At 41.3% G+C, this 15,245-nt stretch overlaps 1 protein-coding gene across 12 annotated transcripts in view; it reads left to right on the top strand.

The window, feature by feature from the left end:
- fnbp1b (formin binding protein 1b) overlaps positions 1–15,245 on the top strand; it is a 62,401-nt gene that overhangs the window by 12,218 nt on the left and 34,938 nt on the right. For 11 of the 12 annotated variants that reach the window (XM_008286409.1, XM_008286412.1, XM_008286413.1 and 8 more), the window contains exons 1-4: positions 5,767–6,591; positions 7,463–7,578; positions 12,479–12,535; positions 12,981–13,128. In XM_008286409.1, the coding sequence (XP_008284631.1) occupies positions 6,550–6,591; positions 7,463–7,578; positions 12,479–12,535; positions 12,981–13,128 (363 nt within the window). In that variant the 5' untranslated portion in view covers positions 5,767–6,549. Of the gene's footprint in view, positions 1–5,766; positions 6,592–7,462; positions 7,579–12,478; positions 12,536–12,980; positions 13,129–15,245 lie in introns of those variants that run through there. The other variant, XM_008286411.1, reaches the window with a different exon arrangement.

Genomic DNA, 15,245 nt, shown 5'->3' on the forward strand with positions numbered 1-15,245 from the left:
TTTGGCCCGTTTCCAGCTATGTAGCAGTCATTAATTAACGTATGGAGAAACAAATGCAGAAATAAAATGTGGAAAAATGAATTTGTTGTGTTGAAGTATCATACAATTGTCAGTGTAGGTTGTTTGCAGTCATGTGTTAATCCTCATTCAGCGTGGGTTGGCTGGGGGCTGGCAAACCCTTCCCAACCTTTAATAACCCAAAGTGAAACAGCTGAGGGAAGCTGTTCAGTGGACATGATCATCACTCTTTGTTTATGTGTGTTCACGTGTGTGTTTGTGTGTGTGTGAGGCTACTGTCCCTTTCCTGTAACTCCTCTCTGAAACGGGTTACGCCAGGCTATGGAGGCATTGTTCCGCCCCGCTTTCTTGGACAAAGCTTGATGTGTATTCGAAAGAGGGTTTGGCATCTCCACCAAATATTTGTTCTTGTTGCTGGACGCCCACTGTCGTGAGACACATTGAGGCGCTGAATTGACCGACACATGGACGACAGTAGATTTCCGTGGCTCTGCTTCACTGGCAACGCTGCTCCGCTGAGTCTGTGGTTTATCCGCTCTGCTGTGGTCAGTAAAAAAACTGTATGAAAGGTTATGGATAATCACTCGAGGTACAAGTCCAGAGAATCCAACATTTTGTGCCAGTTTGATTTAGTCAACAAGGCAGGGATAGTTTTTCAAGAACAACTGGGCTGTTTGTTTCCTGTTTTAATTGGCAGAGCTCTCAGCCTAATGAACAGCTGTGGATAAATGCAGTTTCTTTCTCTTCCTTCGTGTTCTCACTCCAGTTTGTCAGCTAATGTCACTCCTAAAATATCTTATTCATGTTTGCCATAAACACTCTAACAGCTGAGCATTTAAATCCACCCTAAAACCATTTTCTCTTGTCTTTTAAATCTGATTAAATTGGTGTCAAACTATCAAAACTTCCAGGTTGGCCTGGCTACGGACTCCAGATTAGTTTATGGTCTGCATGGGGTTTCACTCACCAACATGTAGAGGAGAGGTTCAGACCAGATACAAGGAATATGCCCCTCTACTGAGTGTTTCTTGAGAGGTTTCACACCCCCAGCCCACTGTCCTTGCTTCGTGGTCGACACTTTGAACCATTAAAAAGAAGACAATAGTATCTATAGGCCTCTTGTGTCATTGTCTTCACTCCAGCTGAACATCTGTCCCCTCTGCCTCTGTGGATTACCCCCTACTCTAGTCTTTTCTTTGTCTTTCTTGTCTTTGACGGGTTTCCTGTCAGTGGTTGGACGTCACATAACCACCACTGACACGGTGTGAAAGCTTGAAACTAAATTGGGAGAGCATGAAACTGACCTGAGAAAGCTTGAAGCCAGTTTTTGTGAAGTTAAAGAGACATTTATTAGTCTTGTCATGAATACATGCATACTGCTGCATCAGATTAGTTGCACTAACTTTCTACTCTGTAAAATTGTTTTTTTAAAACGCTGTGGTATGGTTTCACTTATCGAATTTATAGTTAGTTAGATAACTGTCTGTTTCCTCCAGTTACATATTTAGGGTCGGTTCATATCTATTTAAACTCTTTGTGCAAGATGCTGTTGACGCAGGCATCAGTGAAATCATCTCTAACTACATTCATCTGAAACTTGTACCAGCAGTTAAATACATTAAAGATCTCTTTATTTGGACTTCTTTGCCTCTAAAAACTCCTAATGGTCTGCAAGGTGTCAAACAACTACAAATGTTTGCTGCTAAATATACTTAAAAAGATGATTACATTCAGAAAAGTTATTTTTACCGAGTTGCAGGCATCTTTTAGGGCACAAAAGAGGAAATCTGATTTCAAACACCAGATACACATTAGATTTTAGTGTTTTTGATGGCTTATTTGCATCTGTTTTTAATTTCTTAGCCAGTGATTTCCTTTTTCCTGTTATCTGTTCTGTCCCAGCTGACCAATGAAAATGCACCTTTTTTCTCTTTTCCTGTGTTTTTAATGATGTATTGATTTTTGCTGTGATCATCAGAGCAGCAAACTGACCTCTGCAGAGGAGCTACGACTCCAATAAAACAAGACGTGTCCCTGGGAGCGTTTGTTCAGGAGCTTTAACATCAGTACAGTTCTGCTGTGATCAGTTATATTGTGAAAGAGCTGCCACAGAGATTGAATCTGTTACGATCTTGTTCTGTGATCTCATTTTCTCAGCTTTATCGTCCATACAGAAAGATGGCCATGTGAAATGGTTCTTATTTAACTGTCTTTCTTCAACATAAAGGTGCATTGTGCAATGTTACCCAAATGTTGCTTTAAAACTTTTGTCGGGTCACAGAATTTTTTTTCCGCACACTGCATTTACTGCAGACTTAGTTTTCTACAGTTGTGCAGGAGATAAAAAATAATAATAACATGCACATTTATGCAGTGAGAGCTGCCACCAGTTGGATTTGTCATGAAGTTAGTGTGGTCATATTGACCCATTTGCTTAAAGAACGTCATGTTCTCAATGATAATTCATTTCCTCATTTTAACTCCTGGAGATACTGAAGCACGCTTACTCTCTACTGCCTTCTGTGGTAGACCTGAAGAAAACAGGAGGTCAGAAAAGAGATTACCAGCTTCAGTTGTGGTACGCTCTCATGTTTTTGATGTCAGGCTTTACTACATTCTTCTGATACTGAATGTTGGTTTGTGTGGTACTTTTACTCTTCACAATGATTCGGTTGTCATTCTGGATAATTCATATGTATCAGTGATACAAGTTTCTGAGAGTTTGTGTTGTGAAAAAATATCCCAGATCAAGATCTGACAACAATATCTGGCTTGAAAACCGATTACGTTGAAACAAATATAAATTTGTCATTTCTTATCTTGACTGTTCTCATCCATAAGGACTCCCTAGAAGCTCCTCCAACAGCTCTAATGCCATTTTTAGAATCTGGTCAGTATCAGGTCTGTGTTTTACTAAATAGAAGCAACAGCTCTTTCCGTCAGGTCGAGGAACAACCATCTATTGAAAGTGATGTAGGGTAGAAATTGAGGAAGCAAAGAAATGTCCTAATAATCAGTTTTTTAAGAACAACTGAAATCCAGATTAAGAAATGAGCCCTGCTGAAAGCTTAATGTTGAAATTTACAGCTTTGCTTTGACACCATTTGTCTGAGGCCTTCGTGATGTTCTGGGTTTCCAAAACAAATATTGTTGTAATCTGACGGGACAGAATTCTAATTGTCATTTCACAGCCTGACTGTTTCAGTTTAAAGTCTAGATTTAGCTTGGTGTTTCCAGTTTGACCAGTACATAGGTCGTATAAAACTGCATTTTAATATATCTTTGCCTCATATGTGTCCTCCTGCTGGTGTTCCATCTGGGTTAAACAGAGAGAGAGAGAAAAAAAGGGTCAGGTCAGTGTGTCCTCAGTATGGGGAGGTTTGAACTGGAATGGTAGCCAAATAATGTGCATTAGTTCAGATTAACTGGCAGTGTGATACATTAACCTGCACCATAATCTCCATCACCGCTTAGAAGGACTGGAGGTCAGGGGCTGATCCTTAAACTAGCGTGCGTTTGTTTTCTTACAGCCCACGGACAACCTACATATATTTAGGAACTGCTAAGTGTCTCCTTTGTTCTCTGTTTGAACCCATTTCCTGAATGCTAAAAAATATTTAGCTACACAGTTCTATTTATTGTCCTACATGTACTACCACAATAGTAAAAGCATCAAAGTGAGTGGACTGTGTCCTGAAATAACAAGCAGAGCCTGGTTCATCTCCTCCAGGATTCCCCACAGGAACCAGGTCGGGTGTCAGAGGCCACAGATGAAAGAATGGAGGCAGGTTTAGAGCAGGAGAAGGAGGTTTTAGTTTTTGGTACAGGGACCAGAGAAGCAGACTTTAGTCCATGTGCAGGTTTGACTATAACTCTGGTAACTCTTCAGCCAACTGTGACAGAAGTGACGCTGGGATTTGCATGCTGTGTGCACACATTAACTGGAGTTAGATGAGAAGTGGATTCATTCTGCACATCAGACCTTTGAAATTCATATTTTCCTATTAAGACTATTTTTAACAAAGTAAATCACAGTGTGGACACGTGTCCTTTGGCACACTGCTGCTTTATAGTTTCCACTGGTGCACAAAGAAATGGAGAATGGAAAAAGATTTTGTCTTTATCTGTCTTTGGTTTGGAGATCACTGTGTTCATAGGCAGAAATGAAATGTGGACTTAGCAGCAGGTGGCTTCTAGTTTATTTCTGTTCAAAGTTTCTTTATTTTGAAACCGCTCTCATAATCACTTACAGTAATTCTACTTAGACTTTCTGCTGAGAATGAAACTAAGTTATTTTTACTGAAAAATCTGATGATTATTTTCTTGATTAGTCATTCAGTGTATTAAATGTCAAAGAAAGTGAACAAGGCCCAAAGTGATGGCTTCACTTTGCTTCATTTGGCTGACCAACTGTCCTCAATCCAAATATAGTCCAGTTTCTATGACATACAACAAAACAAGGCTGTAAATCCTCATATTTAAGAAGCTTAAACCAGCAAAGACCTGCCATGTTTGCTTGAAACAGTGGATTGATTATTAAAATAGTTGCCTTTTATTTTTATTTCAGTGGACTATGTGGTTAATTTTTCCTGCCCTCAGTGATTATTTTCCATATTGAATAATTTGCCAGTGATTTCCCTGCTGGTTTGTGAAATCCTGCAAAGCAAGAATTGTCTGGAGCCTAACCTAACACATTCAAGTTGTTTGTCTGACCTTGTCTGACTGATCATATCAGAATGCTTTTCTTCCTGAATAAGAAAAGCAGCTTGAATCTGTGATTTTTCTTTGTTTTCTGCGGCACAGAGAATCATGTATTTGGAGTGGGGTTGAACACTGAAGTTGGAATGACAGGAGGCAGATAAAGGGCAGGGAGATGACAAGAGCATGGGCTTGTGTCTGGCGTACTTTCACATAATGTGTTTTTCTTGATAGCTCCTTCCTTCAGATTCATAATTTATTAATCGGCTTCTTCTCTTGTAGCTGGGAAATTGCTTTGTGGATGGCTTTTCCATTAAACTCCAGCAAGTGCCTGTTTGGTCCCACGTGATCTTAGCAAAGATTCATGATCTCAGAGTGACTCATCACATTGTGGATCATAAGCTTGATGCTTTTGTTTTGTTTTCTATATGTTGTAGTAGATTTTACAGTGTGGTACAGTGAAGCGAGGGGCCCCAGCAGCTACAGCGAGTAGTCTCCCCTTAATTTAATCCCCTCCCATGTAATCCCGCCTCTTCTGTCATTCCTGTTCCTTTCAAACCCCCCTCCCTGTGTTTTTCCGCTCTCTCTCTCTCTCTCTCTCACCGTCCTCCTCTCTCATCCCACTTATTCCACCTTACGCCTGATGGAGCATTAAGCCTGACTGCTGTGGGCAGCCGTGGCCTCAGATTCAGACTGTGTTGGAGTGAGCCGGTGCTGCATCGGTTCCTCCCCTGCTCTCTGGAATTCTAACTCCTTCCAGATAATCGGGAATTACTCGCTACAACTGTGCAGTTTCTTTTGTTGCTGGGTGGCAGTGGGGGTCAGCGGACATTGTTCCCAACCCAGGCCCACTCTGGCTGATCTGCACTTGCTCCACTTTGGACACCTGGAACATGGTCTTGTGGATGCCCTCTCCAACCTAAGCTCAGCTTTTTTTTTTTGTTGAGCTAATTTGGAGCATTGGATGGACATTTTCTGGATTTGGCTCTTTCACAGTGAGACACGGTGGATAAGATGGTGCCCCTGCAAAAAAGGGTAATCTGAGTTGTGTGTGTGGAGGAGGAGAGGAGGGTTTTATGTGCATGATGTAGCTGCACTGACGCGTGCTGCTTGTTGTCTGTTGTCTGTTTTGTGCCCTGAGTGGTTGCTGTCGAGTCATAAGGAAGTAAATGCTGCGTGATTGCTTTAATGGCCACATGGATCCCAGTGAGCATGCTGATGGGCATTTACAGGGAATGAAACTTGTAGTAGAAACCAGACAAACAGTGAATAGGTGAAACAGAGAGGACAACAAAGAGGAGTGATGAAGCTTTTTCAATCAAATGCTTGATGGCTTGGTTTTATCATTGTCTTCTGGTGAGTGGCTTGTTGATGAGTGATTACTCATTGAAACTGCCTAACAATGCCGGGTGGAAACCCCCCTCACTCACATTGCCACCTATTGTTTTCCTTGAGTACCTAAATTGCATTTTCAAAGGTGTGTGAGAGATTTTATCACTTTTCATTCAACATGATCTGGCTTCAGTAAACCTTAAAAAAAACCCTCAGTTGTCCTGAATTTGCAGCTGCAATTCTAACAAAAAAGCCAGAAAACACAAAGATGATTGCTGCATGACTTTGTCAGCTATGGTACACCTCTTGATCTTTCCTCACCACAACCGCTTCCTGTGTCACTGGTATGAATGTACTTCTAATGCAGGATGCTAAAAGCAGACGCTTAGCATTGCATTGCATGGCTTTCTCACAGAATTAGACAAACCTCTCCATCTGACACCTGCTTAGTGTGCCGTGCTAGATGGTCTGTTAGCTGGACAGCATTTGAAGACTTCAGACATGGTGGAAGAGAGGATGGGGGACTGTTGGAGTTACACCAAGGTTGTTTTTTTTGGTTTACCTTTGAAATTAAGTCAGGAGGTTGTGTGGAAGAGCAATATGAGCATCAGTAAATCTTAGCTGTGGTGCGTGCGTGTGTGTGTGTGTGTGTGTGTGTGTGTTAAATGCTATCCCAGATGAAGTGATGCAGTTTTCTGAAGTGATGAATATCAAGATGTGACTTCAGCCAACTAAAGGCTCATTTTTTCCTCACAAGTCATGAACAAATCCTGAATAATGAGTTCAGCCTGAACAGCTGTGTTTGGTTATCAGTAGTGCAGGCTGCTTAGTGCTGTTTTTACTATGAACTACGCTTACCCTCTGTAGCAGACCACACTTTAAAATTGTATTATGGATACTAAGGGAGAACTCACTATTTACACTGGTAGCTTAGAATGAGTGCCGCTGAAGAGGGCCATGTCGGTCATATTCCATGCACACCAAATTTGACGGTTTAATGCGTGATGCAGATGCTTCTGTCGGTTCAGTGACTCAGAATAAATATGTTGACTGATGCATATATGGCCAGTGAGTTTGACTGAGGGAAGCTGGATGAACAATATTCTTACCATAAATCAGGCACAAGACTGAGTAGGAGAAGCCTAGTCAGCTTTTTAAGTAGTAAGAATTTGTTTGCTATGCTTAAATACTAAGATAAATACTCCATAATCTGTGATGTTATGAAAACAAACCTGATACTATGTGAATTCAGCGGTAGGTCTTGTGTTATAATGTCACTGTGCAGTGTCCGCACATTTTTTCTGATCTTTGTTTGTTGTGCTCCAGCTCTCTCTGTTCTTTCTGCATCGTAAATGATAACAGATTTCTGTCTCCTTTGAATGATGTAATCATTGCGTCTTCCTCTTTTCTGCAGGATCAGTTTGACAACTTGGAGAAGCACACACAGTGGGGGATCGAATTTGTGGAGAAGTACACCAAATTTGTCAAGGAGAGATCAGAGATTGAAACCAACTATGCAAAACAAATTAGGTGAGTGCTCAAAGCCGACTTATGATCCATATTGGGAGCTGCAGCGTGGTAATTAGGGTGGATGGTTTTCCTCCAGATGGCTTAGATAAAAAAAAAAAAACCCACTCTCCCACTCAACAGTCTACGGCAGGATTTGACCCACTGAAATACCCTTGAAACAAGAGATTGAATCTTTACCAGCTCATTATGTAGCTGACCCTGACCTCTGACCTCCCTCTGGAGGAGGAAACTCAAACGAGAAATCCCACGTGGGTAGCAGTACATTGGAATATTAACTGTCAAAAAAAAAACTCTCATATTTTAACAGCACTACCGTTGTTTCCCTGCAGGGAAGCAGAACTGCTTTATGTAATGCTAAACAAGCAGGCGGAAGAGGATGTCTGTTCCCTCCTCCATCCTTTTCTCTCTTTTTGTACTCTGAAGAGTCTTTCTGTCTGCCTCCCTCTCTCACTCTCCCCTACATGCATGCTGTCTGTTGTTGTTGCTGGTTTCAGCTTCAGGCGAGAGGAAGTCAGGTTGTGGGGGGATGGGGTGGAGCGTGTGTTTCCATAGAGACTACTAGGTATCAGCATTATCAACCCCAGGTCTGACCCAGATTTTTTTTCCTCCAACCACAAGTGTTGGCACCGCCCCCTCCAGTTCTCCTCACAGACAGTGTTCTGGTACAGTCACTGATTTTCAAAGGCAGTGATGGGAGTATGTACAGCCATGTGCTGAGAGGATCCGTCTCCTCAGGCCTCCTGCATGTCAGCAGCACAGTAGGAGTTACCCCCCAAGTCTGCAATCCTCCTCTTTAATGAGGTCGTGCAATATGGCTAATGCTCTAAGTATTGACCCCAGCCCCCCATTTTATAGTGAGTAGCCAATACCGTTGCAGCATTTTTACAGAAACCCAGATCCTCTACAGACCATGCCACTCATCTTTTTGAGAATTAAGTCAGCTTGAGATAATAGGACTAGCGGTCTGTGTTTACATGCAAGCATTAGCCACATATCCCTTCACCCATTAGGTTTTCGTACAGACACATATTAAACAGCAATAGCGTTTTTTCACCAGAATTTTAATTATACTTGTGGATTATTTTTTTTGATAATGCTTAATTTGTTCTGCTTTTAATCTTTTTAAAAGCCTGCTAAGACATCTGATTTTAGAAACACAATGTCAGACCTCAAACCAAATAATTTATGATGGGAAACTACTTCTGGGTAATTCTTAACTTTATCTGAAGTTAGTTTCTTTAAATCTAAATTAAAGCCTTGTTTAAAAAAAACTGGACTAAGAAGATACAGTATGTGCTCACAGATATGCACTTGTTTTCGTGCACATATAGATATCCCATAATTGAATTAGCCAGCATCTGTCTACAGCATGTTCAACTGTTCTTGCTGGGGCAGGTTGGCTTTTATTGAACTTCAGGCTCCACAGATGGTGCGGATGTTTTCAGTCTTAATGTATATACAGAGGGTCTGCTGTCACACCGGGTCTGTTATCTAGTAGACACACACACACACACACACACACAATGTACACGCTGTCAGAAGAGGCTGAAATAAGGAAATTAGGACGTACAAACAGGACGACTTGAGTCACAGAGTTTATGAACACACTGCTTCTTTGTTTTGGTGCTACTTGGCCATACTTGAGGACTAATTATCCTTTGTAATCAACTTAGCTCGTGAAAGTAGGTTTAATCTAACAGGCACACTCGTACCAGAAGTAATAAACTAATGGAAGTGGCCCTTTGGTCCAGTCTTCTTTTTCTGTCATCTGTGTTGTTGGGCAGATTGTTGTCTTAGACGTAGCACTTTTTCACATTAGTTCAAGTGGATGGTGGAACTGCATATAGCTGTGCAGCTTTATTAGCCCTGGTTTTGTATTGGTGTAACTTTTTGGTACCCATTTTTTAATAGGACAGCTTGTAAAGCTCGTAACCATTTCGGAGCTCAGGACCAGGTCACATTGTGACAGGCAGAGACTGCCCTCAGCCAGAGAAACGGGTTCAAGAGCGACACCAACACATTGCTCGTCTTGAACCAAGAACCATTTACACTAGGAGCTGGCAGTGGGATTATGGTGACCAACAAGACCAACTAAACATTTTTAGAGAACTAGAGGTAGTGTAAAGTCTAGTCTCGCTAATCCAAAGAAGAAGAACTAAAAACAGGAGCAATACTTTTAAAAAGATGATGTAGCCCATTGTTGTTGTGCTTGGTGCTGACATTTAAAAGAAACTAGAGATGTGTGAGGTTTACAATGATGTAATGACCTGGCTCTTTGGTGGCTCGAGCTAATGCTTATGAAAGATTAGCCAACTGGAAAATGGCACCAATACCTGGCCAGATAGGCATGGCAATTATTTTTTAAAAATATCACCAAAATCACACCATGTATCATAGAAAGAAACTGTAAAAACAGTAAGAATCATAAGATTTACAGATTTCTGGCAGTCCTTCACCTACTCATATCAGGAAAACTTCACAAATCTAAGCTTTAAATCACTATAGTTCGTCAAATTGACTTTATTCTACATGTCTAATTGAAAATGAGCCTCAAATATACTGTTTGCTGTCACTGGATTCTGCAAAAAAACGAAAAAATCAGATTCCCTTGGCACAACCATGAACCCATCAGAGATGAAGCTGCGGCCAGTATCATCTTACAAAAATTCAGGGACTGATTTCAGGATTAATAAAATGAGTGAAAATTTGGCAGGAACAATTAAACAGCCAGAAACCACTTTGTGTTACCAGACTGGAAACACTTGATTAATGACTCAGTTATTGAAATCTCATCATGATTGAATATCTTTGCGTTTTGGAGTGTTAAATAGAGAAAAGTTGTCATTAAAAGACAAAAACTTTTACTATTTTATAGACCAAATGATTAATTGAGAAAGCGTTTTGTCAGATCAATGATTTAAAAAAGGCCTGCAAAGTGGGCCAGTTATTGTGGAGTAATTATTGATCACAGCTGTACAAGTGAAGTCAGCAGTTGTAAACAGAATAGCCTACATTCCTCACTGATCGAGTGTCATCTGTGGATATTTCTTTGCACCGTTTCATCACCATACCAACCACACTCTGCACTAAGCCATGAATAATCCTCTTCCCTTCATTGGTGTAAACATGCACAATGCTTCAGTCTAGTCATTGCAGGGCATTAATGCCTCCTCCCCCCCTAAATTCCAGTCTGGCATAATCCATAACTAAGTGGGAATAAAGTCGCCAACAATGGAGACTGGGTGAGGGTGAAAAGAAGGAGTATGTGGTTGTATTACCAACCAGTACGTGTAGACATTTTCTTCCAGTAATATTCAGGTAAAACACAACACACAGACCGAACCAGACACACAAACACACCTAACAGGCCTCCATTAATCCTCGTCGGTAACAGCGAGCCACTACCCTAATTTTGACAACTTTATTAAATATGTTTCTGAGGTGAGCGAGACAAACACAATCTGACACACAACATGTGGCTGTGAGTGAATGAATGAATGAATGAGTGGGAACCAGCGCTATAATTAGAGTTGGGGTGAGAAGGACGGAGAGCCAGATTGACGGGTAGATCTGCCTAGCAACAGAGCAAACACCACTGGGGAGGCGAGGTGGGGGGAGGTGGGCAGAGAGCTGGATGGAGTTTGCTGCAGACCTACATTACACATAGTTTTTTTTCAACACGTGAATTATTTATTTCAGCCGGAATTAAACATGCCCTTTTACAACATGTACACGCCGAGGCATTTAGATTTAGATCGGGAAATAAACTACTGTGATTTCACAACAAAACAAGAACAGCGACCTCTGACTGTAACGCCCTCACAAGCACCAATATAGAAATACAGTAATAATATTATTGCTGATATGCAAAGCAGACGACAGTGTTGTGAATTTAATCGTGTACTGACAATTTCAAATATTTATGGCCTTTAATATAAAATTCTGATTTCCAGTGGATGAATTAGTAAAACAAATATAGTAAACAGTCATGATTTAGAATAATAGAATATAATAGAAATACTTTATTAATCCCTGAGAGGAAATTCAGTTGCTAGAGCAGAAAGAGTAAAGTTACCACCACCGTAAATACAGATTTGATGTATATCTTGCTATATCCTGATTTCCAGTGTCTCAGATAACGTGTAGATGACTTAACTTGTTTGTGTTTGTCCTTTTTTTGTGTAACTGCACCGCTTGGTTGTTCATTTTTAACTTGACAGCACTGCTCTTTAATTAGACAAAGGATCCTGAAGGCATAAGCACACAATGTGTACCCAGACCCATCAGAGCACGGCCCATATTATTATGTTTTGCTGACAGAGTACCAGTCGGGCGCTGAGCGTGTCACACCGTCATTACAAAACAACGAGTGACATGATGCGCTCTGGCCTGCAGTGCATCACGTTCCTGGGTTGAGAGAAGGACGTAGTAAAACGCTGCCGTAATAACAGTCAGGCTTGGTATTTGCAGCCCAACAACACTGGTTCACCTGCAGCTAGCACTGTGTTTTCTTTCATCCTTACACAACTCTGTCTACTGTACATGTCATTATTCCTCCTCCTCCTCCTCACACTGCTCCCATCTCGTGCCACTTATATACAGCCAGAGTCAAAACAAGGGCAATGCATTGGAAAAGCATGCTTGTTTCTGGTGACTGGCTCTGCATGCATACTCCTGGGGGCAATGATTTATGACCTGGAGAGAGGAAAGAGATGTAGCAGCAGGAGCAGAAAGCACTCTGCTGGATTGAATGGTGTGCTGGATGATCCTCTGGCAGGTCCATAAGGGCAGCGTCAGGAAAACATAATGGGCATGGTGCACCACCCGTCGGCAGACCGGACTCTCTGAGAAAGATGCAATACGAAATGTCTTAACGAGGCCGATGTCTTTGTTCTTACAGGAATTTATCAAAGAAATATCAACCCAAGAAGAACTCACGAGAAGAGGAGGAGAGCAAGTGAGTTCATGGATCCTTCATGTCAAGTAGATTAAAGGAACAGTTTGACATTTTGGGAAAAACACGCAGTACACTTTGTGGTGGAGACACATGAGAACATTTATACCCCTCTCATATCTTTCTGTTAAATATAAAAGCCAGCAGCTGATTTGCTTCGCTTAGCAAAAAGTAGAAGCTGTTATACACGTTATATCTCATTTGCTCAACGTGTTGAAAAGCCAAAGTGTAAAAATGACAGTCTGTAATAAAGGAAATGGATTTTTTTTTGCTGTAGCCTTAAAGCATCGATCGAATCATTGACTCTGTCAGAACGCAAAAAAAAGAAGCACATTTTCTAAAATGCCAAACTATTCCTTTGTCCATTTCCTTTTTTAACTCACAAAATTCTTCCTTATCAATCTCAAACCGCTCCTGCTGCTGCTCTGTTTGACAACTCTTTCTCCAGGTACACCTTCTGTCGAGCCTTCCTGATGACACTTAATGAGTTGAATGACTACGCAGGTCAACATGAGGTTATAGCGGAGAACTTAACGTCTCAAATCATCGCCGACCTGACGCGCTACCTGGGGGAACTGAAGTCTGAGAGAAAATCGGTGAGACGTAATACACATTTTGGTTCTTTCCATATCCAGTGTTTGCCTTTTTTTTGTTTTTACCCATGCTTGTGATTTAGATCCAACACTTACTTTAGTTGGACAAGGATCCTCTAGTGGAAAATAGACACACTGGCCAACCAGAAATTAAGCAGCTCTTTCTCTCTTCATACTCTATTCTCCATGAGCTGAGGTCATTGCTGGGTAAATATAGATACACCCAAAGGCTCACCAGAAGTGCAGAACGTGACTGACTGAGTCCTTTTTATGGAGCACAGTCATCGTGTCTCTCTATCATTACGGCCTTATTTGACTTTTTTCAAACCAGCTCACAAAAGATCGGCGCACCACACTCCGCTGTTAAATGTTCAAATCACTTTCCTCATCGACATTATAAAGTGATTTGGAAGAGTGGATGACCTGCCGCGCATGATCCGTAGATAACAGTGTGGTGCCCATTAAATCCACGCAGCTGATGGAGGAGGAGGGGAGAGAGAGAGAGAGAGAGAGAGAGAGAGCTTTCCAGCTGGAAAAAAAATACTTTCTGAGGAATCTGTCCTGAACTCTTGCGTCTTGGAAGTCCAGCTGAGGGAAGTGGAGTGTAAAACCAAAACCAGAGTGTTGCTCAGAGGCACTGTGACCTTTTTTTTCTTTTTTTTTCTTTTTTTAAATGTATTGCACAAATGATGGCATCAGTGCTGCTGAATTGATTCTACCTTGATACTGGGAGCTCTGGGCCATATTATTAGTGATCAGAATGTATTTTAAGCTCTGTTTTAGCTGCAGTAAACACAAAGAGAAAGGGGATTTCCAACGCTGCCAGGACTGATCTCTGCCTGGCTCGGCCTTGCATAGCTCACTGTGTTCAGAGTTGTCTCTTGTCACAGAAGGTCCTTGGACAGACCTCTGTTTCTCTGAGGCTGCAGGATGCCACTTTGACACTTCTCTTCCTCTTCATTTCTCTGCACTTTATTTTATTTTAAAATATCTCTCTCCTTTTCTGCCCCCGTTGCTCTTCTCATTATTTGCCCTCACAACCTTTGCACCCTGTGTTTTCTCAGTTCTCCACATCCTTTTTTTTTTTCTTTTTTTTGCAGCTGATATTCTTGATAGTGTGTCATGTGTCTTAGCAAAAGAAGCCTGTAACAGTGTTTCTTCAGTTAGTCAGTGCTGGGGGTTTCCCTCCACAGCGTGACCCTATAACTTACACTATCTTTTCTGAACAGAGGATCATTTCATCTAACGGCACTGAGCAGATAGTTTCTCAGTCATATTCAGAACACTGTCTTTGTAGGGGAAATGTAGCCCATTAAGTTTTATTTATTTATTTCAAAGTTTTGATTGAAAGACACAGTCACGCTGCTCATGAATGGAGTAGAATGACACTCTTTGGTTTATTCAGCTGTTGAAAAGGCTATTGACTACAGCAAATCCCCCGCTACAAAGAAAACGGCCTTCATGAAAATTAATTAGAGAAAAACACGGGGTTTCATAAGATTGTCTGTAGTTAGTGATATTCTGAATGGTGTTTTAAAGCCTCATGACCCCAGCCTTCCTTCATTCATGTCTCTGTTTTTTGCTAATTTGTAGGCACCATTCAGTGTTTTCTCCATCGCAGCATTTAGATTCATTTCCTTGTCAGACAAAGCTGTCTGTGCAGGCAGATCCAGACAGTGGGATTAGAGGAGGGCCGAGGCCTGCCCCTCCCGGGTTTATAGTGAGCTTATTGGACAGGTAAAATCCACACTGCAAGCCCAGGAGGAGAACAAAATATAATACCTCATTAGTTTCTCATGTGGGGTTGTTTTATAACTCTCCCTACCTCCCTTTGCTTGTTTCCCTCACTGAACCTCCTGCTAAGCTCAGCTTGGGGTGGCATTGGAGGTGAGGCCAGGAATGTTGTCTTAACGGAGCCAATATACTTGTTTTTACAGAAGTGAAATCTAATTTGATATGTCAGACTATGAAATGTGACGCTACGTATCAGGACGTAGAGTAAGATGGTAAAAGCGCAGAAAATAATTTTAAAATGAATCATAGCCCCAGTAAGATGCATTCTTATTTGCTGTGCACTGCTTATTTAATACCTAATAGCATAATGTGTAATGTTGAAGAGG

The sequence above is a fragment of the Stegastes partitus genome, unplaced genomic scaffold (assembly GCF_000690725.1).
Source record: "Stegastes partitus isolate 25-593 unplaced genomic scaffold, Stegastes_partitus-1.0.2 Scaffold454, whole genome shotgun sequence".
NCBI lineage: Eukaryota > Metazoa > Chordata > Actinopteri > Pomacentridae > Stegastes > Stegastes partitus.